Here is a 27,675-nt window from a genome sequence, read left to right as displayed (position 1 = left end):
GGCTCCATGCTGAGCAGGGAGTCTGCTTGGGATTCTCTCTCTCTCTCCCTCTGCCCCCCATCCCCTGCCAACCTGGGGCACAATCTCTCTAAAATAAATAAATAAATCTTTTAAAAAAACCCAAAAAACTCAAATGCTACCTTTTGTTGATCCCAATTTCTCAAAAGCAGCCTCTGGTTCCCACTGACTCTACCCAGAAGTATCCCTGCTCTCTGCACCACCCCTGGATCACCCCTGTGTCTCATGGCCATGCCCCGTTCAGCTCCTCATTCCAGCCTACACAGTCAGCTGGGTCTCTCACCTCAACACATCTTGCCATCACTAACACTACTCTACCATGTCGCTTCCCTGCCTTACCAGAGCCACAGGACTTCCCGACATTCTCTTGCTCCAAGACCCAAATCCTTGTCTGAAAACCACCCAGAACACAGTGCCATTGAGCCTGGTCATGCCGTCGTCCATGGTTCTCTCTGTATGCACATGAGCAAGCATGCGCGCGCACATGTGAGTGCGCACACACACACACACACACACACACTCAACCACCCTTTCCGGACGGGCCAGTTCCCTAGCGCATGAACATGGCACGCTCCCTCCTGCCTTGACGCTTGGCTTTTCAAACCCTACCCTTCACGATCCAGCTGAAGACTCCCTTCCTCTACGTTCCATTTCTCTGGAAGTCCAGAGATTCCCAAGCCCTGCCTCAAACACTTTGCCCCTGAATTGGTAGGGCATTTATAAGAATGTTATCTTGTCCTGATAACTATTGTTAGAGGGGTTCTAGCCTTTTCTCCCAATTAGACCTCAAGGCAGTGGGTCGTCTTCCATGGGAACCTCCATCACACTTAGCTCAGAACCAAGCATGTGGCAGATGCTTTGTGCTTCATAAACACTTCTGGACTCATCGGCAAGTTCAGGGTAAGAACTGGACATGAAACCACCCGAGAACTCAGTGAACATTAAACTCACTTTGTTAATAATTTACTCCGTGCTCCCCTTCCTCCTCTTCTACTCCATTTGTCCTCACCGTTTCCAGCTTCAATTCTCTCATTTGCCTGCTTCTTCCCTTCTTATCCTATGAGCTAATCATGACAGGTCAGGGAACAGAGTGTAAGATTCTCTATTGTCTCCTATAGATGGTGGCCACAGTTAATGTTTCTTATGCCACATAATCAATATGATTTTTTAAAAAGATTTTATTTATTTACTTGAGAAAGAGCGAGACGGAGAGAGAGAGAGTGAGATAGAACAAAGAGGGAGAGGGAGAAGCAGACTCCCCACCGAACAAGGAGCCTGACGTGGGCTGGGACCATGACCTGAGCTGAAGGCAGTCACTTAACCGACGGAGCCACCCAGGTGCCCCAATTGATGTGATTCTATTGGGAAAGTTATGCTATAGAATAGAGGTAAAATCATGACAGATCTCTGTTACTTACTAGTTTGGTGTCACTGGATAGACGATTTAACCTTTATGAGCCTCATTTCCTGGGAAGGTAAAATAAGGATATAAACACCACATTATAACTTTACAAGGGAACTACAAAGTTAAATAAAACACCACTTGAACAATGGGCTAAGGATGTAGGGTTTGATGTACCAGACACAGAATGCATGTATGTCATGGATGACCTAACCATTTCATTTTAGAGAACGATCTTGAAGGCCAGTATTTAAACCAGAAGAACTCCTAAAAGGGCAAAATTCCAGACTATGTTAACTAATCTGAAGGAAAACAATCATCTGGAAATCACAAACAGCCCATGATGGCTGCACGGAGCCACACAGAGGTAAGAAGGAATCAGGGCAAGTCTGCTTTCTCTCTGGAATGATGAGGCCGAATGAAACTATAAAAGGGAAGAAAGCAGTCCTCATACAGAGGCCAGAGCAGACAGAGGCCACCCAACCGCAGGAGGAAACCACTCTTTGGTTTCCCACCAACAGGAGCTAAGCAGGACCTTGAATTCCGGACAAAGCCTCTCTTTTCACTTCCTCCTGTTAATAGAAAGAGGCTCAGAAAAACCACTCCCAACTTTTCACGGCCAAGGGTTGCTTTGTTATTTTTCCCCACAGGACCTATGCTTTGAAAAACTGTAAATGAGACAGAGTAGATAAAATGCCTAACACACTGACTAACATAGATCGGCTGTGCCATGAATATTAGTCACATAAAACACGTGATTCTTTGTTGCTCCTCCTGTTTTTCTAAACAAAGACAGAATGTCATCAGAGTTCTGAGTATCATGAGATGTTCAGAAGGAGACAGGTCTTTTCTAAAACCTTTAGAGTACGTGAGTTTTGGAATTCAGGATTTTTCAGATTTTATAAAGATTCTATGGTCCATATATTGTACGCCAGACACTGCCACCAGAAGGGTGTGGGTTCACATCAAAAAGAATCCACTTCTAAGATTGTCCACATCAAACAGATAATGTTTCTACAACTTAATGTGTGAATATAAAAATCTATAAAAAATCTGTACACTATGTTCTATATTCTGAAATCTAGATTTTCATAGGTCTCATAAAATCAATAGATTCAAGTTGAGTGCAGATTGCGTTCTCTGCCAGATGAGTTCTGATCAAGTTAGGTTTGGGGCCCCAAATTGGTTATGTAGAACGTTTGCACCTTCAGAGTTTTTGAACTTAGGTATTCCAAAGGTATTGTGTACCTCTACTAGTCTGTGTAGTTCTTTAAAAAAGAGGTAGTCTTTTTGAAGGAGTTCATTATACTTCAGGAAATGTAAAAAGTTGTAGATAGCCATTTCAAAACTTAGTACAAAGCTACAGCAATCGACACAGTGTGGTACTGGTATTAGGATAACAGACATGTAGATAGTATGAAAGAAAATTAAGCGCCCAGAAAGGAGTCAAGTATCAATTATTAATTGAATGTTGACAAGGGTGCAAGGGGAAAAAGAGAGTCTCTTCAACAAGTGATTCTTGGGCAGCTGGATTTCCACACACACGAGAATGACTGGAACCTTACCTCACATCAAATATAAAAATTAACTCAAAATGGGTCCAAATCCTAAAGAGCTGAAACTATAAAGCTCTTAGAAGAAAGCAGAGTGATAAGTCTCTGTAACCTGGAGTTAGGAAATGTTTTCTTAGCTATGACACTAAAAATATAAACTACAAAAGAAAAAGCAGATAGATTGGACTTCATAAAAATGAAAGATATCTGTGCATCAAAGGACACTCTCAAGAAAGTGAAAGGGCAACCCACAGATAGAATGTGAGAAAATATATATGTATCATATTAATGTGATAAGGGTCTAGTATCTCGAATATATAAAGAAACCCTACAACGCAACAACAAAAAGACAAACAACTTAATTTAGAAATGGGCAAAGGACTTGAACAGAAATTGCTTTAAAGAATATATGCAAATGGCCAATAGGTACATGAAAAGATATTTAACCTCAATAATTGTGAAGGAAATGCAAAATAAAGCCACAAGGAGACACGACTTTACATCCACTGGGATGGTTATAATTAAAAGGCAAGAAAGGAAAATAAGTATTAGTGAGCATGCGAGGAAACTGGAGTTCTCATCCATTGCTGGGAGGTACACAAAATGGGGCAGAAGCTGTGGAAAACAGTTTTTTTAATTCCTCAATAAGTTAAATATAGAAGTACCATATGACCCAGAGATCCTACTCTTACATATATACTGAGAAGAACTGAAAAGAGGTGTTCAAACAAAAACTTTTGCATGAATATTCATAGCAGCACTATTCACAAGAGCCAAAAGGCAGAAATGACTCAAATGTCCCTCGACTGCAGAAGGGATAAACAGAATATAGCATCCACATGATGAAATATTATTCAGTCATGAAAAGGAGTGAAGAACTGGTCTGTGCTACAACATGGAGGAAGGCTGAAAACATACTAGGTAAAAGAAGCCAGGCAAAAAGGCCATACAGTATGTGTTTCCATTTATTTGCACTACTGAGATTCGGCAAATCCAGACAGGGGAAAGCAGACGGGCAGTTGCCAGAGGCTTGAGATGTGGGAGATGAGGAGTGACTGCTAATAGGTACAGGGTTTTGTTTTGGGGTGAAAATGTTTTGGAAGCAGGGGCGCCTGGGTGGCTCAGTGGGTTAAAGCCTCTGCCTTCGGCTCAGGTTACGATCCCAGGGTCCAGGGATCGAGCCCCGCATCGGGCTCTCTGCTCAGCGGGGAGCTTGCTCCCCCCTCCACCACCTGCCTCTCTGCCTGCTTGTGATCTCTATCTGTCAAATAAATAAATAAAATTAAAAAAAAAAAGAAAATGTTTTGGAAGCAGATAGTGGGACAGTTGCACATTATTGTCAGTGTACTAAATGTTACTGAATCATACACTGTAAAATGATTAAAATGGTGAATTTTATGTTATGTGAATTTTACCTCAAAAACAATGGTTAGACAATTATTAGCTCCTGAGAAACCTTAGCCATATGGAAACCTTAGAGGTTTTTTTGGAATGACTAGTCAGGATGTAGGAAACACACTGAAAAGACTCTGAGTGATAACTGAAATTGGAGTTGTGCTTTTCTAAAGATGTGGACAGATTCTAGGAATTCCTGGAATAAAAAGCAGAGTTCCTCAGGCTTGTTACTGTTGTCATTTTGGGCTGGGTACCGCCATGTGGTGGGGCTGTCCTGGGTGCTGTGACAGGCTTAGCAGCCCACTAGATGCCAACAGCGCTTCCCAGCCCGACTGGGATACTGTGACAACCGAAAACGTCTCCACACGGTGCCACATGTCCCTAAGGAGCAAAGTTACCCCGGGTTGAGAACTGACTTCTGCAGGACAGTTTGTTCTTCTGGGATTTTACTTTCTCCCAGAGTCTCCTTTAAAAGAATCCACTTCTGAGCCTGTCCTTAAATTATCTCTTAACGACAGTGAAATCATTAAAAAAAAAAATAAAACAACACAGTTGTCAATTGTAAGGAAGCTTCCAGAAACCTCTCTCGTTATAAGGAATCAACTATGTGATCAATGTGTAAACAGCAGGTTTCTCACTGGCAACTACATGGCCTGGCAATAAGCTAAATGTGGACAGCACATAAAAAAAAGAAAGAAAGAAAGTTAGTGTGCAACGTTCCCTTTTCAAACCCTTTTTGGGCAAAGACTACGGCTCTGCCAGCATTCCAGAATAATGACAGCTGATGTGCCCTTTGTCAACTTTCCCTCCTTCTCCTTTGAAAATGCAGACCTAACTCCTTCCAGAACCTCCTCGGACACCCTCTACTGAGTCTGGAATCAGACACCTTTAGCACAGAGAGCAACTTGCGGTCTAGATCCCCCCCATACACAACGGCTGCTCTCAGGGAGGCGAGGCAGGAAGTCTAGGACCCCGGTCCCCTGGCTGCTTCGTCCCACCCCCCAAGTACCACTTTGTGAAGCTGGAGTTTCGTCTGATTTCATGTGAACGATGAGTTCTGAAGCTGAGAAGTCTGAACGCCACTGGCCCTACACGAGTCCCCTTTCCTGCCGATGAGGAACTGAAACTCAGACTTTTGACTCATGGCCAGATCACTTTCCCCACTTCCGGGGAAGGTAGCCAAGGAGGTCCTGCAAGACGTCAGTCCACGTCTGCTGTGCCTGACGTTCTGCATCCCTACATGAGCACACAACTTCTACGGTATGGGCTTGTTCTGGGAATTAAACTGATGTAATCAATGGCATGTCAGCACCACTGCTATGAACTCAATGTGTGTATCCTCCTCCAAATTCATACATTGAAGTCCTAACCCCAGTGTTAAAATCTCTGGAGGTGGGACCTTTGGGAGGTGATTTGAGTTAGATGAGGCCATGAGGGTAGGGTCCCCATGAGGGGATTGGTGCCCTTGTTAGGAGTGGAAGGGACCTGAGCTTGACCTCGGTCTGTCACAAGAGGACACAGTGAGACACTGGCCACCTGTGAATCAGGAGGAAGCCAAGCCCCTGACCATGCTACACAATGATCTTGAACTTCCTAGTTTCTAAAACTATAAGAAATATCTGTCTGTTGTTTAAGACACCCAGTCTGTGGTATCCTGTTACAGCAGCCTGGAGTGACTAGGGAACTACCTACTACGTCAGCTACATAAACTACTTCATCTCTTTCTCTAGGAAGATGATTGTTAACTCTTCACTTGATTCCATCTAAACCTCATATGGTCAGGGCCACAAGAGAAGGTTCAGCTTACGGAACTATCCAGGGGCTCTGCCACTGTCCAGCCCCATGGGTATCTTCCTCCACCTGCCTTGCCTGGAACCACAAGTTTCCATGGCACCAAAGGAAATGGTCACACATCAGGTTATTCTCATTTCTGCTTTCCATTCTGGTATCAACGTGGGAGGTACCTGAGCCGAGGAGGTGACGTCAGTCAAGGTCAAGCTGAACTTCCTCATCCCCTTTCTAAGTTCTCAGTAAAGCTAAAAGAATAGAGCATAGATGACATTTTACATCACTGCTGAAAGACATGAGGTAAAGGCGATATCTATGAGCCAGAACCTCTGAGAAATTTCTGGAACTACAGATTGGTCACAAGGCAGCCTGAATGAAGGACTGTTAAGTCCTCAGTTTATCTCAAGAAAAGAGGGCAAGAGTAAGACGTTTCCCAGTCGTTGCTTAGTGACACCCCCAGGGGCTTTGAATAATGACTCTGGAGACAGAGGCAGACTCAGGGGTAGCTTTTCAAAGACAAATCTCAACTGTACTCAAGCTTCAGAGAAGAGTACAATGCTGAGGTTCCCACAGGGTGGGAAGCCCCTCGCTTCTCTGAAGCAAGCTCCACAGACAAGTAAAGGGAGGCTTTCAGGGACGTGGATCCCAGAGAGATCCCAGATTTCCTTGTCATGCCACAAGGAGAAGATGCCACCGAACCCTCTGGGCCAAGGAAACAGGACAAACAAACTGCTAAATAAAACTGAAACCTTTTCCTTCTATCTCCTTCTTGGCTCCCTGTGGATAGAGAGGTCTGTACCCCGGCAAACTTAAACTACAACAAAGACAATACTTTTCCTTCTCCCCTTAATCTGGGTCTGAGAGATGGGCACAGGGACTCATCCAGTTGCAACCAGAGCCCACTTCTTATTTTATTTTCAGGTCATCCTTAATGAGGTTGAACAAAAAGAGAAGGATTACTGTTCACATGATCGATTCAGCTGTTCAGCGTATGAGGTGCCTCTGAGAAGTCTGAGCAAAAGCCCACCTTTCAGAGACTAATATGGAAGAAAATCTCTCAGTTGTATTGCAATGGGATATAAGGAGCTGTTCGGTTTATAAAGTCAGGGTAGGCAAGAATGACGAGACAACAATGTGCCAATCAAGTCGAGTGGAGCAGAGAGAATGTAGGGGAGACTGGGCATTCCTGAGACTAACTCAGTAAAATGGAACCCAAACGTGAGAAACTTGAATGGAAGCCAGAGAAAGACAGCTGAAAAGGTGACTAACATGAGAGGGGAAAGCAAAAGGAAAAGGAGGATGACACAGGAGCTACAGTGAATTCCAAGGGGAAGAGCGAACCAGAGGAAGCGGGCACTGAAGAAGCGGTCTTTATTTTTTTTTTTTTTTTAAAGATTTATTTATTTATTTGTCAGAGAGACAGAGAGAGACGAGCGAGAGTGAGCACAAGCAGACAGAGTGGCAGGCAGAGGGAGAAGCAGGCTCCCCGCCGAGCAAGGAGCCCGATGTGGGACTCGATCCCAGGACGCTGGGATCATGACCCGAGCAGAAGGCAGCTGCTTAACCAACTGAGCCACCCAGGCGTCCCAGAAGCGGTCTTTAAATTCAGGACAAAAAGATGTGCAGTGGGTTTCCAGGCAACAGCAATGAATATTGCCCCCAAACCAGAAATTTCCAGGAGACATTTTTAAAAATTTGACTGGGAAAAAAAATTCTATCCGCAACTTGGCTAGAAAACATATACATATACAAAGATAACACTTGACCAAAAAAAAAAAAAAAAATCAAGTTGACCTCAAGTCATTTATAAAGTGTTAAATACCAAGAAACAAAGGAGAACTTACAGTATTTTGAAATTAAGAAATATATGTATATAATTCAAGTTCTCTACTCAGAGAAGTTGCTGTTCGTGTGTTCAGGCTCAGGCATGTAAGGGCTTAGAAAATGTATTTTGCATATGTCTTCATTGGTAAAATTTTATTTGGTGTTATACTCTGCTTTAGGATAATAGTAAATATTTTAAACCTTGTGAACCATGTAGGCTCTGTAGCAACTCCTCAAGTTTGTCACCACTGTAACATAGAAGCAGGTGTGAACGATTTGTAAGCCAATGGGCGTGGATGTGTTCCAATAAAACTTTATTTACAAAACAGGCCAGAGTTTCACACAGCAGACAAAGCAAAATCCTGAGCTCATGAGTGAGTAAATCACAGTATAAAACAGGAGGGCAATTAGTATTACTAAATTAAATTATAGAAAGACACAAAAGCAGGGTAGATAATACAATCATCTAATAGCAATAATCTAAATTTAAATGTGAAATTTCATTAACCCAAAGATGTGAGTTTCATGAAGAAAAGAAAATCCAAACATGCTAAACTTGGCTTCCCTTACATGGGCAAAGGTGACTGATAGAAGTTGCGGTAAGAACGAACTGAAGGTGTAAAAAATGCTTTTGAAAAAAAAGAAAAGCTCTAGGATAACTTGTTGTAGAAATAAAATTGGGAGACAACCTTTCCAAAACACTGCTGAATTAAAAAACAAAGAAAATAAATAGTCCAATTTGCAAGAGACAGAAAACAAAGAAAAGGAAGCAAATATAAAGCCAGAAAGCATAAAGCAAGAAAACATCAAACCAAATATACCTGCTGAAATTGCTGGAAATTAGTTAAATCCTTACTGAGAGACAAAGACCCAGATCAGACGTGTACGCTATAAAAAAATCTATGTGATGCAAAATACACAAGCCGGTACAGAAAAAGACAGGCAATGCTATGCGGGCAAATGCAAACAAAACCAAATTAAAGATTACAGTATTAATTTTTTTAAATGTGCACATCAAGGAAAAACAAATAGGACAAAAAGTCTGTCTTTAATGAAGATATTAGCGACTCAGTCTTTTAAGTATCAAGCAACTGCATCAACATATATAAAGCAAACCTGTTAAAAATATAAGAATAATTGGAGAGTTATTCCCAGTAGCTGTGGGAAGATTTAACCATACCTCCCTCAATATTTGACAAAGAAAACAGATGATGGATAGAGATAAAGAATAGTAAATTAGGAAGATCTTAAAAATGTCACTATTAAAGTTTAGTTAACAAGTACCTATTAAACAGGAATCTATTAAATATGCTGATTATTGATCATACGTTAAAGCACAAAGAAAACCTCAATGAATTCCATAAGCTAGAAATTATTTAGTTCACGTTTTCTGACCACAATGTAGTAAATCTGAAATTGATTTTTAGAAATGGGGCATTTAAAAACACCAATTATTTTCAAAGTAACTAACAGTAAGAACCCTGCAAGGAATCCTCTTAGGTCTACACAGGACAAAGGGAACATTGAGAGGGGAAATCGGAGCAACTAAATGAGAGCACTGCTTGGCACCACGGAGGGCAAAGAGCTCAAGCCTGCATGAAGGAAAACGTACAGCTTTGACTGTTTTGAATCTTAGACGAGAAAGAATGAAAATACATGAAGCAGACAATCTGTGCAAGGGAACTTAAAAAAAGGGCCAAATATAAACAGAAAAAGTAAACGAAAGAAATTTCTAAAGATTAAATTATTGCCCTGGAACACAGATTAAAAAGATCGATACACCCAGGACATGGGTTTCTTGAAAAAAACTAGTAAGACAATCTTCTGGGATATCTTAATGAAGACAAAAAGAAGAAAACATAAGCACATGATGTGGGAAATGAGAAAGATAGAAATGAAAAATTAAAGAATTTCTTGTAGAATTCTATGTGAAAATGTTGAGCCTCAATGAGAAGGAAAATGGAAAATAAGAAAACAAAGATTATCAAATCTGACAATCAGAATAGACCACTATCCATAGAAGAAATAGAAACCAGTCTCCAAGAATTGCATCCATAAAAGGAGCTGTGCCCAAATGTTTTATGGGCAAGTTCTTTCAAACCTTCAAAGAACACATAATTCTTATGCTATTTAAACTGTTACAGATTGTGGAAAAAAATGGGAAGTGTCACAGTTGACTTTATGATGTTAACATAAACTTGATACCAAAATGTGACAAACACACCACAATAAAATAAAACAATACATTCATTTCACATAGAAATACAGATGCAATCCAGAAGTAAGACATTTAGTATAATGCAGCAGAATAAAAAAGAATAATGCCACTGATCAAGATAGAATTTAATCCAAGAATACACAGATAGGTTAATACTATGAAATAAAATTTATCAGAACAGTGTCAAAGAAAAAAGTGGGTAGTGATGGGTAGCAAAAAAGAAGCATTTGATAAAATTAAAATTCAGTTTTGATAAGATGTTTCTATAAACTATAGAAAGATACTGCCTCGATATGATGACGTGTGTTGATCTAAAACCAACAATGAGTGCCAAATCTAATGCTGAACCACCAAAGCAGCATTTTCCAAATCCTCTACTATAGTAGTTTTCTAGGACATGTTAGTAAGTCTGATGAAAAGTAAACTGTAAACAAGAGTTCAAAAGTAGCCAGGGAAATGAATGGGGCGACATGTCATAAGTCTTAACAGGAGGACTCAGCATGATAAAAATGTCACTTTTCAAATTAATCTATACATCCTAAAAATTTATGATTAACATGTGACAGGATGTGTGTGTGGTGTGGGTTGGTGGGGGACAGGGTTTTTCTGGAAAAAGGAATGTGCAAGAATTTTCATCCAGGGGCCTTATACCAAAAAATGTTAAAATGTATTATGAAACCATAATAACTAAAATAGTGTACAGAACTGTCAAATTACTGGGATGTACATCTGAAATATACATAATATTTATTATAATCTAATATATATAAAATTGTTATATATTATACATAAAAATATAAATATACTATATGATAAGTATGATATTTATGTCATAAATACAAATATTATATGTTATATATCAACCATACTACAATAAAAAAAAGAGTAAACATTTTTAAATGAAAAAAAAATAGTGTGGCTCCAATACTGGAGCAGAGAGATGTAAATTATGGAACAGAAGTGGGAGTCCCAAGATTCTTTTTAATGTAACAAAGGTGGTTTTCCAAGTAAGACAGGAAAGGATAGGTTATTCACTAAATCTTTTAAGAACATCTGGCTTAGGGGCACCTGGGTGGCTCAGCTGGTTAAGCGTCTGCCTTCAGCTCAGGTCATGTTCCAAGGGTCCTGGGATCAAGCCCCGCATCAGGCTCCCTGCTCAGTAGAAAGCCTGCTCCTCTCTCTCCCTCTGCCTGCCGCTCTGCTTACTTGTGTTCTCTCTCTATCTCTCTGTCAAATAAATAAAATCTTTTAAAAAAAGAACAAAAACAAAAAAAGAACATCTGGCTTAAAAAATAAAAGAATATCTGGCTAACCATCAAAATCGATACGGTTAGACATCACTGACCAAAGTACAAAAATAAATTCCAGATAGATGACAAACGATGCCCTAAAAGAACAGGGGGAAAACAGAGGTTCTCTAACTGGCATTGGGGAACATCTCTCCAAGCATCCTCAGGAAGGCACAATTCATAAAGAATTAGATTAAAATATGTGACCACATAAAAAATGTTAAATGTCCATGTATTTGCAAAAACCACAAAAACAATAAAATGTGAGAAAAACCCCAATGGAAAGCATAGTTGCTAAATACGTGTAAGAATTATATTATTAAATACTCCTCATCTTTATTCCCTTTTTAGTAAACCTCTCTGTCTCTCTGTCTGAAATCAATTTGCTATTCCACAGAAGATGGATGCCACCCTGGGAAGGCAGAAGACATGGTTCAGAGGAATGTCCTATTTAGCCAGAAAAAGGAAGGGAACGTCTTCCCCATCTACCTTCTACAGGTGGACTGTGGGGGGAAATGGGGAAGAAGGTAGTGAAAAGAGGCAGCTGGGTGTTTGTTCTGAGGTCCCCTCTCAACAAGGACCTCGAGACATTTAAGACAAAGGTGGGAGTGAAGGTGATTTTTCCCACTCTCCATTCTGGGTATCTGGGAGATGCCACATGACAGCTACCGCACACCAAAGTTATAGCCGGCACAGCTGGGCAGAGAGCAAACCTGGTCAACATGCTAGTGTGGTGCGGTGCGGTGTGTGTGGTGTGTGTGGCATGGTATGTTATGTGTGGTATCTATGGTGTGGTATGGTATGTGCGATATGGTGCGGTACAGTACAGTATGGTGTGGTATGTGTGGTGTGGTGTATGTGGTATGTGTGTGGTGTGGGGTGTGGTTTGTGTGGTGTGGTATGGTGTGGTGTGTTATGGTGTGGAATAGTGTGTGTGGTGTGATGTGGTATGGTGTGTGGTGCTGTGTGGTACAGTGTGGTATGGTGTAGTATGGTGTGTGTGATGTGTGTGGTGTGGTGTGGTATATGTGGTGTGTGTAGTGTGGTGTGCTGTGGTATGTATGGCGTGTGGGGTGTGGTGTGCGTGGTGTGGTGTCATGTAGTGTGTGTGGTGTGGAAGGAACTCATGGGGATCTCCATGTATCTCAAGGGATCAGGGGTGAAACATTGTGGAGGATTTTAGCTCAGGAGCAAGAGATGATCATGGGGGGCTCCAGGGACAAAATGATTCCCTGGGTCATCAAGTGGGCTAGTGGATGACAACAAACAGCCTCAGACTCCTCAGGGGACAACTAGTGCTTAGTCACTAGACTACACCATCCTCCCCAAAGCAGGACACTAAAAATCACACTTAAGTGTCAGCCAAGGGTCCTAATTTCCTCTCCACATACCCAGGAGATCGTGTGAGCCCCTCGACCTGGTCAACAACTTAGCGGGCAAATCTGTATGGCTTGTGTTACTTCAAAGAGACTAAGGATATAAAGACGCTGCTTAAACGATGGGATCAGGCTGAGCTTATTGGATTTGACTAAAAGCGTGTGCGTGTGTGTGTGTGTGTGTGTGTGTGTGTATTTCCATGGAGTTCATGAAAAAGATCACATCACTTCTTGGAAAATAAAGAAGCTACATTTTCTCAGCAATATCTGGTTATAGAATGAGAAAAAAACTGGCAACCCAGTATATACTATAAATAAGTGATTAATATCTTCAATGTATAAAATGAGCTTACAAATAGAAAAGAAATAAAAATAAATGGCTTTATAAAAAGCAGCCAAAATGCAGACAAGCAATTTTGCATTACAAAAGTCAAAATACAAGTGACTATAAGAATACAGGGGGAAATTTTTCAAATAGCAAAGAAATATACAACTTAAAAATGAGAAGCCGTGATGCAAGCCTCCAGCTAGCAAACCAAATACCAGTAAAATACAGGGAACCTGCGAGACAAGGAAGGTGGGTCCTCCCATCTGAACCTGAAACCACGGGGCAAGAAAACAGAGCAAAGCCTTCATCCTTAAATGCTGTCTCCTTCAAAGTAATGACTTGCCTGTCTGTAGCCTAATTTGAAAGAGTCGGCTATTGTTCAAAGCATTGTTGGAACTCATTCTAGATGTTTTCTGAGCCTGCAGCACATTCTTCTGAATATGACAGTAAATCTTCATTGACAGTTTCGTCTCGTGGAAAGAGCCAGAATTAATTTAAAGCCAAGTCTGCTTATACTATTTGTGATCAGAGAAAGGTTTTCTCATAAATCTGTGCCAGAGGCAATGACAAAGAAGAATTCCAGAACTATGTAGCAGCTCACGAAAATAACTATTTGCCACCGCAGGTGAGAAGGATGGCGCCTGGTAGGACATGGCTCTCCTGTCCCGTGTAAAGGTCTCCCACTGGCCTGTCCACAGTCCTCTTTCCACGAAGCCTTTGACAGTCTGAAGTACAGGCTTGGTCATGTCACCCTTGTTCCTGGTCAAAAACTCATAAAATGGCTCGAAGAGCATATCTGGTCTGGTTCCTTTCTCTCCAGCTTCATTCGTTACCAGCTATCTCACACACCTTCGTTCTGGCCACACCAGCCAACAGTCTTGTCTTTTGTGTGTTTGTGTGTTTGTTTGTTTTTTCAGTACATGAAGGGGATAGGCTGTGTCTATCCAGTGGCAAAGGAAGGATAAAGGATTTTGGACTTGTTCCCCGAATGCAACCCCGTTCCCCCACTGCCTCAGAGCTTGGGAGAACATTTGTGGGTCATACGCCCACAAGATAGAGCAGAGGCTGACTGAGAGAGAAAATGCAAGTGTGAGCAAATGTTAAGTGGTGAATCGTACTTTCTTGCAATTTTTCTGTGTGTTTGAGATTTTTCAGCATAAAGTCTGGGAAGAAGAGAGGAGTCTCAAATATTCTTAACAATTTGTTCTGAAATTAGGGGGAAGAAAACATCAGTGGAAAGCAAACCCATCCTACCGATCTCACCAGATTATTGAGAACCCTTCCATTCTGTGTCTTGAAGAATAAGATCCACGTGGCCCCCGTGCCCAACACACAACAAAAATAAGTTTTCTAGAAAAGGCATCACGAAACCATGGGCGGAAAGAATTAACACACAGCGGATGGGGGAATGTCCATGAGGATTTTCCAGACAGCTAAACTTGTCGGAGTCCTGACCCATTCTGTACCCCCCATCCCACCCCATCACCCTTGCAGCCACCAAGTATCTCCCCATGCTGCACATCTTGGCTCAAAGGTCAAGCCCTCCTTTGAAGCAAGCCTTTTCTGCCCTCCCTGCTCAGGGTCATTCTTATCCACAGTATATGTTTTCATGGTACCACCTACATTCTCTTCACTGTACACAGTTTGTTTTTTTTTAATCAGACATTATCTGATCCAAAGAGATTAGAAGCCTTCGGGAAGGCGAGGACCCAGACTCTTTTTACCTGGTGCATGGCATAAAGCCCAGCATATCGGAAATTCTCAATAAAAAACTAGCAGATGAAAGAGAAATGTTATTTGATATGCTTGTGAGAGAGATGTGCTGCAAGATGGTCAAAATAACCCTCCCTCCCTTTGTGCATTCGCCAGTCGCCCATCAGGACATCAAGCTACGTCCTTCCCCCTTGCACCTGTGTGGGCCTTATAACTTGCTTTCACTGCAGAATGAGACAGCAGTGACACTGGGCCAGTTCTGGGCCTAGCTCTTCAAAGGCCTGGCAGTGTCTGCCCTGGCTCTCCTGGAAAGAAAGCTTTAAGAAAGCTGGTCTAATCCAAATGGCCAACAGACACATGAAAAAGTGCTCCACATCACTCGCAATCAGGGAAATACAAATCAAAACCACAATAAGATACCACCTTACACCAGTCAGAATGGCTAAAATTAACAAGTCAGGAAACGACAGGTGTTTGCGAGGATGCGAGAAAGGGGAACCCTCCTACACTGTATGGAGTGCAAGCTGGTGCAGCCACTCTGGAAAACAGCATGGCAGTTCCTCAAAATTTGAAAATAGAGCTACCCTACAACCCAGCAATCGCACTACTGGGTATTTACCCTAAAGATACAAACGTAGTGATCCGAAGGGGCACATGCACCTGAATGTCTATAGCAGCAATGTCCACAATAACCAAACTGTGGAAAGAACCTAGATGTCCATCAACAGATGAATGGGTAAAGAAGATGTGGTATATATATACAATGGAATACTATGCAGCCACCAAAAGAAATGAAATCTTGCCATTTGCAACAATGTGGATGGAACCAGAGGGTATTATGCTGAGCAAAAGAAGTCAATCAGAGAAAGACAATTATCATATGATCTCCATGATATGAGGAATTTGAGAGGCAGGGCAGGGGGTCGTAGGCAGAAGGGAGGGAAAAATGAAACAAGATGGGACCAGGGAGGGAGACAAACCATAAGAGACTCTTAATCTCAGGAAAAACAATGAGGGTTGCTAGAGGGGAGAGATGGGGTGGCTGGGTTATGGACATCGTGGAGAGTATGTGCTATGGTGAGTGCTGTGAACTGTGTAAGCCTGATGATTCACAGACCTGTACCCCTGAAGAAAATAATACATTATACGTTAATGAATGAAGAAAGAAAGAAAGAAAGAAAGAAAGAAAGAAAGAAAGAAAGAAAGAAAGAAAAGAAGAAAGAAAGAAAAAAAGAAAGAAAGAAAGATGGTCAAGGGGTGCCTTGGTCCCTCAGTCACTTAAGTGTCTCACTCTTGGTTTTGGCTCAGGTCCTGATCTCAGGGTCGTGGGATCGAGCACTGTGTCAGGCTCTGTGCTCTGCAGGGAGTGTGTTGGAGATTCTCTCTCCCTTTCTGTCTCCCTCTACTCCTCCTCTCGCTCATGTTCATGCTCTCGCGCTCTCTCTCTCCCTCTGGAATAAATACTAAGTCTTGAAAGGAAGGAAGGAAAGGGGGAAAGAAAAAGGGAAGGGAAGGGAAGAGAAGGGAAGGAAGGAGGGAAGGAAGAAGGGAGGGAGGGAGGGAGAAACTTGGGTGTATAACCACTGGAGGAAGAGAGGGCCGCCAATTCTGAGAGGCAGCCCCAACGGTCAGATAGATGTACTGGGCTTTGACTCATCCCTGTCCCACAGAATCGTGAGCTGTAAAACATTTGTTGCTTTAGGCTACTATGTTTTGGGATGGTGTGTGGTAGAGCCAGAGTAACTGAGAAACTGGCCTCCTATCTCAAAATCGTAACAACTCTTAGATTATCTTCACACCGTTATCTCTAAGAGGTCAACCTTCCCCATGAAGAATCAGGGCCTGATCTCTTCCCATCTATAGCAAAGCAACCCGATGTCTGGTTATTTGGGGCATCCACAAGAGTCGTTATATGTCATTTATCTGTCATTATCTGCACTCGCCCTTCTTCCTTGTCCTGTCTCACACATCACCATCTGGAACTTAGCGATGCATTTCATTGTGCAGATTTTCAGCTTCACTAGAGTAGGGATTTTGTTTTTGTCTTTTTCTGCAGTGATTCTCTAGCTGCCTGGCCCATAGTGGATGCTCCATGAAATTTTGCTGAACAAATGAATCCTTTTTTGCCTCACTGCTTCTACCCAGTAAGCCCCTTGCCAGCTCTGCCTCCCCACAAACACCCCATTTTAAAACACATTCTTCCTCCTTACTGCCACATGGTCCACTATCTTTTTAATTTTAACATAAATATCAAATATTCTATGTCCACAGGAGCCACAGCTCAGCCCAACACTGCCTCCTTTGACTCAGAGGTAACAGCAATGAATAGGTCCAGCAATAATGCCCACTTTGTCCTGAAAGCAGAGAACCAGAGTTCTGACACACCAATACGTTCAGTAAATGTTGTCCCCAGCTTCCCTTTCTTTTCGACTTTTCCCACCCGCCCCCATGACTCTGGAACTGGCAGGCTCTAGACGAAGGGATGAAACAAGCAAAGGCAACACCCGCTCTAGGAAAGCTGGAGCTCCCCAGAAGATGTATGTTTCACCCTTCCTTCTTTCGCCGTCCTGTTCTCTCTATGCAGCTCCCAAATCAAAACCTGGCTTTTCCACACAGTCACTGATAACCACCTCAGAGGCAACATCCCTCCTCACAAGGGGTTCTGACTCAACATTTTCACCAAACACTGGGGAGGCAAAAAGAAAACAAGACTTGAGGGTGGGCAAGTCAATTTCTACCGGCAATCACACTACTCAGTCCGGTCAGACAACCAGCCAACCAGCCGGGCCTTGATGGTTGGAGCTGGGGAGGAGGGAAGTGTGGAGGTGCTGGGGAGTCCTCTCACAGGGTAGAGGAGCGGCCACGGAAGAGCGCGCACTCACTATCCTGGGCCGCTTCCCGCACCTGTGGGCGCTTTCCTGCCTGGCTTCGTTTCTGACCCCGCTGTCCTGTGACAGCCTAGCTCGGACTGATAATCTCTGCTTCCCAAGGGAGCACTTGTCATACTTAAGAGCTTGTGCCCATTGTATCTGAAAATCTCATGGCATATTTATTCTTCGGTTCACATTTTGCATGAAAAATGTCCTTAAAACAGTTCCTAAAAACAAATAACATCTCACTGATGGCCCAGCAGAAGTAGTGTAGGCTTCAAGTCTCTGCTCAGTCAACAGTGGCACTTCTAGAAGTTTCCACAGTGATCTCCAGACACAGTTCACGGTGATATTCCTTTGCACTTCGAATACCACTTCATAGGCTTGCGGTAATTGTTCCTAATTTGTTTCCTTAACTAGACTGTGCCTCCCTTGAGGGTTGGGAATGTGCTTTATTCATCTTTTTGTTCTAACTCAGTGCCTGGTACTTACTATACAGTCAATCCATCCTGGAAGAAATAGTCTCTTGCTCAATCGGTGGCATGGAGAAACTCCGGACCACAGATCCTGGTAGGTTCAGGGTCCTTCTTCCGACTGAACAGCCCGGTCAGACTGCCAACTGTACGCTTTCAATTTCCTTCCTGCCACACTGCATTATTGGGATTTAAAGGAGGCCCAGTGATTCTGGGTGCTGCTGTCTTACCATGGCTTCCTGCCACTGTAACCCCTCACCTCAAAGGTCCTAATTCCCCAGGAGACCAGATCCAAGAGGGAGGCCATGGTTAGATGAGAGTTCCCTTTGGTTCACTCTCTGAATCTGTGTGACTCCTCATCTGTTCCAGTTCATGCCCTTACTGTGGTTCCTGACCCTCTGCCTCTTAGCTATTGGGGAGGGACACCAGCCTTCTTGACTGGTCTTCCTTTCCATTTATGACTATAAATCTCAAATATGTCCGTAGGACTCTCTGGGAATGCTATGAAATTTCCATCATCTCTTTACGCCCTTGCCTCAAAGATTAATATTTCACATCTTCTTTTGCTCCTCAAACCAATGTGTCACGTTCTATGCCTTCTTCACCTATAGCTGATGATCTTGCTTTTGATTAGGTCAAGGGCATAAATACACTCTGAAGAGCTGATTACCTCTTCTCCTACGTGTCTGCTCCTCTCTGTGCTTCCAGACTCTGGCTTCTCCCTCACTTCCCAACACTCCACTTGGGCACTGAATCCCACCTTCTCCCTCAACTACACCATCAGCAACTCTACTTCATCGTTCCGTCAGAATATACACATGGTATCCTATCCCCCACCTTTTGAAATTCTCTCTAGATCCTTCCAGCTCTCCTCTATTTCCCTGCTCCACTGTCTAGAAAAGACTTTCCCAAGAGTTACCTCTTTTCACTGCTCTCACTTCATCTTTCATTCTCTCTAGGAAGCACAAAGTCAGGCTTTTGTCTCCCTCACTCTACTGAGACTGTTATCCTCAAAGGACGTCCTCATATCCGCAAGGACCTCCTCCACATGGCCAAATCCAATGTGGATTCCCAGCCCTCCTCTGACTTGGCCGAGCAGCTGCCTCTGACACAGCTCAATACTTTTGCCTTCTTGAAACATTTCCATTTGGCTTTGGGAACAATGCAGTCTCCTGGTTTTCCTCCTACCTCCCTGCCCACTCTTTCTCAACTTCTTCTGCTAGTTGATTCTCCTCCTCTTCCAGGCCCTCAAATACCAGAATGCCATGGGTTCTGTTCTTATCTCTTCTTTCTCTCCATATGTCCTCCCTTGTAGACCCATCCACTTCTGTGGCTTTAAGTATGTTGCTGTGTCCCCAGTTTAGAGGGTGCCCAGCTGCCCCTCTCCGCTTGGAGCTCATGCGTCCAACTGCTACTTGGCATCTCTACTTAGATGGTGAATAGACACTTCTCAGCAGGGCTACACAAAATAAACACTTGTGCTTCCCACTCCTGCCAGCCCCTAACAACTCCATCATTCTCTAATTTTCAGCCAAACGCACTATTGTTTACCCCGGTGCTTAGGCCCCAGAACCAGAAGTTATCTTTAATTCCTCTCTTTTTTCTCATACCCTATGTCCAAACTTGTCGGCTCCACCTGTGAAATAAGTCCTGAATGTGATCACATCTCACACCCCACCTGTTTTCACCCAAGCACTAGGCATCGCGACCTCTCCACCCTTGGTTGCTCTAACAGCCTCCCACCCAGTCTCCCTGCTTCCACAGTTGGCCCCCAAACAGCCCACTCTCGACCCAACAACCCGAATGATCCTTTAAAAATATAAAACCAGACACTCCCCTGCTAAAACCTGTCTGAGGGGAGGGCATCCCAACGCAATTGGAATAATAGGCAAATTCCACTTGGGCCTAAAAGATTCACGGCACTCTGACCTCATCTCCACAACACATTTTGGAACTTGTCTGCCCACACGTTCTCTGTAGTTCAGCCACTCTGGCCTCTTTGATCTCCCTTGAATAGGTCAGGCTATTTCCCATCTCTAGACTTGCCGTCCCTCTGCCCAAAAGGCCCTTCCGGACTTGGCAATGTTTGCTCCCCCATATCACCTCGTCCGAGAGGACTCCTCTGACAACCCACCCCATTGCAAAATCTTTATCCTCTACAAATCTACAAATCTTTGTCCTCTTATTCTGCCTTTTTTTTTTTTTTTTTTTTTTTTTTTTACTGCTTAGTAATCCTTGACTTCTTAAGGTGCATTCATTTGTTTGTCTACCTCCCTTAAGAAAATGCAAACATTGTACCGCCAAGGAGTTTGTTGCCTTGTTTGAACTACCCATGGAGAACCAGTGCTCAATGTAACAAGTGCCATATGAGCACACAGATGCACGAATAAACTTCAGGAGGAAGAGATGGGAGGCAGAAAGGCAGGGAAACCGTGGCTCAGGCAGGGTGTTATTTAAATAAACTCAAAGCTGTGATGCACTTCCAGGAACAGAGTGAGCAATCGAGATGGGCAGGCACCATGGAAAGCCAGTGAGTGGACTGAGGAGGGCCTCTTAAGCAGCCCCTCTAAAGAGAAATTTCTGCAACGATCAAAATGTTCAATATCTCTGCTGTCCCCAACAGGAGCCACTGGCCATGTGTGGCTATTGAGCACTTGAACTTTGGCTAGTGAGAATGAGGGACTGAATAGTAATTATCCCTAATTTTAATTCGTATTAAACAGCCACATGCAGCTGGTGGCTATGGTATTAGCAAAGCTCTAGAACTTGAAGAATCGCTTCCCCCGACTTGGGATTTCAGAATAATAACCGGAGAGGGAGAATGAAATAAAGAGCCTGGACAAATGAAGTTTTGAGTTGGCCTCAGAAACGAATAGCTGCTATTACAACACAGAGTTGCAAGTTAAAGTACTTTGAATGCATGCCACTTAAATTTGGCTCTAGAGTGCCAGAAATGAACTTTTACTAATTTTTATCTTTTTTTTTTTTTTTTTTTTTTGCTAGAGTTAGTGGACAAGCAATGCGTGGGTCTATATTTGAGCTCACAAACCAAAAATAGCAAACAACCATTTTGGGATCTCACAAAGGCCTCTCAGAGATAGATGACTAGTCCAAGTGGATCAGCTTGCTGATAATTACAATGTGCTAATTAGTTTTGACAATAGCTAATATGGCATTTGCAAAAATTGGATTTGTAACATTACTGTATTATTTTCAAACAGTGTCATCTGCAACTTTCAGAATGATCTTGGATAAGACTACTGTTCGTTTTAATACTACTAAAATAAAGGGGAAAGTATTCACTTATTGGAAACATTATGCTGAATTCTTTAAAGCTTAAATTCGTTTGGACACAAAATCATCTTTTTTTCCCCTTGCCAGTGGCTGGCCACACTTTCTTCCATACTGAGTCCAGAAAATAAAATTAACACAGATACAGAACATAAGCAGACCATTATGACTAACCCTTAGGAGTAATCTAATCTAATAATAAAATTACACATTTGTTCAGAATAAGTATGGTGCTTATTTTTAGGCCAAGAGAATTTGCAGTCCAAGCAGCAGAGGTGAAAGTGGCATTCCACAGCCCCTGCCTAAGTGTGTGCCCGAGACTCTGAGACTCCAAAGAAGAGGGATCTATTTAAATTAAACCAATGCTTAAAGGCATTAAGAAAAGTTGACGTTCTTATTAAGGAGACCAATTAATCTGCTGGAAGCCACTTTACACTAGTTGAAAAAGTGCTCTAGGACATAATCATATAAATGAGACTGGGAGAAGAAAGGGAACTAAAATTCACTTTTCTACAAGGGAGCATTTTCCAAACTGCCCCCCCACCCACCCAGGGCTTTGCTGTTTGAAATGCAGATTATTCTTCTTTCCCTCCCGCCCCCCGCCCTTTACTGTGAGTCTGGGGTGGCAGAGGGGAGCAATTTAACAGGGTGTTTAAAGACTTACCAATGGGCATCACTAGGAAAAAAGGCAGCCAGCAGAGGACGAAGCAGCCCACCACGATGCCCAGTGTTTTGGCCGCTTTCTTCTCCCGGGAAAACTTGAGGAGCCTCACTGAGAAGTGCGTCTTGCTCTTGGCGCTGGACACCCCAGTGCCTCCTACTGGGACATTTTTCCGATGGATGCGGAGCGTCACCTGCTCCGAGTCCGACTTGTCTGTCTTGAGGCCAGACTTGAGGCCCCTGCTTTCCCTCTTGGCCACCACGTACACCCGACAATACATGACCAGGATGATGGTCAGCGGCACGTAGAAAGAGCCGAGCGCCGAGAAGAGCACGTAGCCGGGCTCCTCGGTGATCTGGCAGATGGTCTCGTCCTCCGGGGCAGGCTGCCTCCAGCCGAAGAGCGGCCCGATGGAGATGACGAGGGAGAGCGCCCAAACACAGAGCAGAGCCATGAGACCCCTCTTCTGGGTGACGATGGTGGGGTAGCGCAGCGGGTAGCTCACACCTATGTAGCGGTCGATGGAGATGATGCAGAGTCCCATGATGGACGCGGTGCAGCACAGGACGTCCACCGCCGCCCAGATATTGCAGAAAACCCTGCCAAAGGCCCAGTAGCCGAGAATCTCGAAGATAGCTGAGAAGGGCAGCACGGTGGAGGTGAGCAGGAGGTCGGCCACCGCCAGGTTGACGATGTAGTAGTGAGTGACCGAGTGCAGATGCCGGTGGCAGGCCACGGAGAGGATCACGAGGATGTTGCCCAGCACACCGAAAATGATGAGGCCCCCCAAGATCACTCCGAGCAGAATGGCCTTGGATATGTTCACCGGTGCCGACGGGTGGGTGCAGTTAGAACTGTCGGAGGCATTTCCAGAGAGAAACACCATGGTCCCAGCCGGGGCCGGCGAGGTCCGGCTCTCAAGAGCCACCCCCGGGCGAGGGCGGAGGCGGAAGCGGGGGAGCAGAGTCAAAAGGTCTTGGCTCAGGGGAGCCCTGCCCGCTGGGGTTAGCTGCGGGTGAGAGAGCGCGCTCGGGTGGGAAGCAACCCCGGCCTGCCGCGCAAACCCTCAGAAGGCCACGCAAAGGGGCAGGACGTTAAAGGCGACATGGCCGGGGGCGCACGGGGCTACCCGCGGACTCTGTCCTCCCCGGGTGCTGGCCTCCGGCCCCAGCTCCCTTCCTACCCGAGGCTTGGCGCGAAGCTCGAGGAGGCACGTTGCAAAACGCAGTCGCAGAATTACAGGGGCCCGCTTTTGCGTGCTGTCTGATCCGTCCTGGTTAGAAGATTGAGCATTTTGCACGTTATTTAGAATTCAATAGTCCAGCGCCAGTCTCCCCGCAAACCACAATCAAGAACCGGTTTGCCGTCGACTCTCAAAGGCGGGGATCGCCAGCATCTGGGCGCTTCTGCCGGCCCGCAGTTACCCACAGGGTGACTGGCCCGCGGTGGACTCGGGCTACAGATGCAGCTTCTCCGCGCGCAGGCCGGGGGAAGTGGATTTGAGATGTTGGCCAAGAGCGAGGCGGCTGCGGGTTTTGTTTGCTCGCGTTCTCCTGAAAGAGCGCAAAGAGAAGGGCGGCGTGTGTACCAGGCGCCCCGGGGAGCGAGACAAAACCCGGGCTCGACCGACCGTGGGCGGCGGCTGGAAGCCCCGCCGGCTCTGCGGTCCCGGAGCGGCGTGCCCTGCTGCAGCGCAGGCGGCGCGCGAGAGGACCGCGCGCTGTGCCCCCGCCGCTGGGAACCTGCCCTGGCGCGCGGCCCGCGGCCTCCGAGATCCGAAGCGAACAAACCCCAAACCGCCGCGGCCAGTGATGAGCGGCCGCACAGCGAAATTAGAACCCCGCGAAGCTCGCGAGGCGGGACTGCGGCTGGTGTGTGTGTGTGTGTGCGCGCACGACTGTGTGTAGCGTGGAGCCGAGTCGGTGAAAACTGGCGGTTGCCGTTTAAACAGGTTGCTTTGCAGCCACCTGGAGGGGGCGGCCTGGGAGAGGGAACCGCAGCGGCCCGGGCACCACAGGCCAGCCAGAGCCGCGCGCACGTTCACGCCTGAGTTATTCGCACTTGGGTGTGAGGTGCGCGCGGGTCTGTGGAGCAGCCCCGCCGGCTCGAGAGCCAGGTCCCGAGCACAGCCTAGCGGGCCCGAGGGCTGAACGCGACCCGGGTCGGTCCAGGAGCCCGTTTCAAGCCGCAGGATCGGCCGGGCGGGAGGACTCGAGCCACACCCGGACCGGCCGCGCGGGTGCAGGCGAAGTGGTGGGGAGGGCAGGCGCTCCTCTGCAGAAGGGGCTTTGCAAGTGGCGGTCACTGCGGACTGGGTAGGCTTCAAAATCAGGCGGAAAAGTGGGCGCTTCGGTTTTCTGGGCTGGGGCCACGGTCTGTGTGAGAAACTTAGGTTTCCACGGCTGCGAGCCGACCCCAGGGACTCAGGCAGGAATGCGAGGGGTGGGGGGGACCCATCTTGCCTTCGAAGGACTCTGGCTGGGGTCGGGCCCTGAGGCGGGACCCCAGGGGCAAAGGCTATTGAGAAAAATCACAAGTTCAGGAGCTCACAGGTGGTACTAAAAGCAAACTGCAGAAAGCCTCTTGCCTCTACCTCGGGGCGATAAATACGGGCTGAAAACCACACTTGTTAACCAGGAGGTAACTTTCTAAAATATGTAAGGGAATCAGGGTGGGGTGGGAATGGTGGTGTCCAAGCGGGTGAAAAAAGCGGGATGGGGGCGCTTAAGTAAAGTGCGGGTTCTGGCTCACCGGGAAACGAGGGAGCTGGGCCCTCACCCACCCGGCCCTCCTGGACGCCCGTGTCCTGCGCCGCCGCGCACTCACCTGGAGCGGGGTGCGGACCGGGGGTTCGGTCCCACGAGCAGCCCTGCCTCTCTGGGGGAAGAGGCGACCGTCTCACCAAGGAACCAATTCTTAGTTCTTCTGCACCCGCTGACTCACCCCTCCACCACAGAGGTCTTTAAGCTCCCAGCTCACTATCGCTTTACCTGCAGAATTTAAAATAAAAAGTGAAAATAGAAAAAAAAATAGCCAAGCGATAACTCCACATTCACCCTTTAAATATTCAGCTCCCCGACATCAGCAAAGAATGGCAAGCAACTTTGCAGCTAGCTCTTGCTGACGTCACACAGGCAGTAGCCCCGGCGAGTACCGTAATCGGCTGTTTACCGTAATACTCTGCGGCAACAGGCAGAATGCGCACAGCCGTATTTTTTTTCCCTCCCTCCTGTCCCGAGTGTATTAAGTTTTCGCTTTACTTTAAAAAGGTTTGTGTGGGTGGGTGGCTGTGGGTGTGAGTGTGGGCGTGACTTTTATTTATAGTAAGTAACTTCTTTAAATGATGGGATTTTTAAAATAAAAGAAAAATTGACACTTGCCAGACAGATATTATTGCATGTATGGTGTGTTCAAAGAAATGACCCAAAAGTTACATTTGAACAGCTTTATTCAATTAACACTTGGACTAGTTTATGTTAAAATCAAGAAAAGCATGTTGTTATGCCAAATACGCAGGTAAATTATATTATTTGCAGATGTTTTAAGATGAGAGTAAAATCAGATAACATTTAATAAATCTGATTGTGATAAAATTGTGATTCCGAGAAGATAAAGTGAGCATATCTAAACTTTATGAAATATGATCCATCTCTTATTTCTTTAGACAAATGAATTTAAAAAGCATTGTAGTGCCGCTGTAGTTTCTTACACGGTTTGGTGTTGGTAAAGTGCCACAAATTCTCTTGCAGTTCTTATAAGAAAATGTATTTTTTAAAGGAATGTTACTTCTGTTACTTCTCTTTTAATTCTTGTCGATTCATTAAATAGTTGGCATATGACAAGCTGACATCACCAGTTTTATTTGCCTTTTTTTCTGGTAAATTCCATGTTCTGTTTACCTTGCAACTGAATAAAGCCATATGTGTTTTTGGAATATTGGGAAAATACTAAAATTTTCTCTACTCTGATTCCCACCTCCTACATCATCTGCTTTCATCTTTATTGATTTAGACAAAATACACCGTTCTTAGAATATTTACTAGGTACCCCTAAACGTAGTAACAAAGAGAGAACTTTGACCCGTGGTATGCATTGGAATTCTCTCCCTTGAACAAAAGTTAATTGATACTGTTTTTTCCAGGGGGATGTTTGGGAGGCCCTTTTATAGCAAAATACCTCTAATGCCTTGGAGGAATGCCCATGGAAAGATCGGGGAGCACTACTTCATTAAAAACCTAATATTTAGACTTCCTTTTCTTTTTTTTTTTTAATTTTTTTATTTCTTTTCAGCGTAACAGTACTCATTGTTTTTGCACCACACCCAGTGCTCCATTCAATCCGTGCCCTCCCTAATACCCACCACCTGGTTCCCCCAACCTCCCACCCTCCGCCTCTTCAGAACTTCCTTTTCTTTTACACAAAATGCCACCCACCTCCCCCATCTCTAGGGCTAGTACCTACAGCTATCACATTTGATTAGACTTAAATATCATTTGATTGGACTCTAATATTATTTTAAAAATATATACAAACATGGCTTGCTCATCCATAAACTGAATTTTAGGTTGTAGAAGAATAGTGGATAAGGATACAGGAAATCTGGCTTCACTCTAATTAAAGTAACTAAGTCTCTTTGGGATTCAGTCCCCTCAGGTAGGGAGAACTGGACTATAATTCCCTGTAACCCTTGCATCTCATCCTCAAAGATGTATATAACGTATGTTCCTTAGGAATCCCATCCACCAGAGAGAGATTGTTATTGTTTGATTTCATATTCATTAACCTTATACCATTGAAGGTGAGCTTTCTATTAAGATCTGTTCTATGGTAGATAAGGGAAGTAGGGTTATCAGCAAGAAAAGCAACCCCAAATTGCTCAGCTCTGCAAAGTTAGAATGTAACAAAGGTCTTTGGAACTCCCAGTCCTCCAGCCCCCTATAAACAAGCATGCAAACCCTCCTTTCCCCCCGCCAGCTGGAGCCAAGGCTAAGAAGAGCTGCCTCTTTTTTCTTTCTTTCTTTCTTTTTTTTCTGGGTAGTTTGGTCCTTACACATTGCCTGGTAAGTCTTTCAAATCTGCCTCTCAGCCAGTGACATCAGTGTTTGTGACACTAACTCTCCAGAACCAATTCTTCCTGGCTAACCATACACCCACAAGCAGGGAACTATCCATCTATGGGTTTTTGTGTGTGTGTGTGTGTGTGTGTGTTTTAAGATTTTATTTATTTATTTATTTGAGAGAGAGAGAGAGACAGAGAGAGAGAGAGAGAATAACAGGGGAGAAGGTCTAAGGGAGAACCAGACTTCCCGCGGAGCTGGGCTCATGACCTGAGCCAAAAGCAGTGGCTTAGCCAACTGAGCCACCCAGGTGCCCCTGTGGGTTACTCTTTAAAAACTAATTGAGGTGCATGTCCCAGAAGGTGTTGAGTTAGATCCATGGGGATGTAGGGTGAAGATAGAGTAGGCTCTAGAGTCAT

The 27,675-nt window shown here is 44.6% G+C and overlaps 1 protein-coding gene across 8 annotated transcripts in view; it reads right to left on the bottom strand.

The window, feature by feature from the left end:
• ADRA1A (adrenoceptor alpha 1A) overlaps nucleotides 1-23,526 on the bottom strand; it is a 115,561-nt gene extending 92,035 nt beyond the window's left edge. For 7 of the 8 annotated variants that reach the window (XR_013966380.1, XR_013966381.1, XM_080796077.1 and 4 more), the window contains exon 1: nucleotides 22,203-23,526. Coding sequence is in view for 6 of the 8 variants with exons in the window: in XM_080796077.1 (XP_080652203.1) it covers nucleotides 22,203-23,085 (883 nt within the window). In the remaining 2 variants the exon portion in view is untranslated. Of the gene's footprint in view, nucleotides 1-1,434; nucleotides 1,486-22,202 lie in introns of those variants that run through there. The other variant, XM_080796080.1, reaches the window with a different exon arrangement.
• Between the last annotated feature and the right edge of the window lie 4,149 nt (nucleotides 23,527-27,675).

The sequence above is a fragment of the Martes martes genome (genome assembly GCF_963455335.1).
Source record: "Martes martes genome assembly, chromosome: 2".
Classification (NCBI taxonomy): domain Eukaryota; kingdom Metazoa; phylum Chordata; class Mammalia; order Carnivora; family Mustelidae; genus Martes; species Martes martes.
Note: the sequence above shows the minus strand (reverse complement) of the source record. Positions and strands in the feature narration are given on the sequence as shown.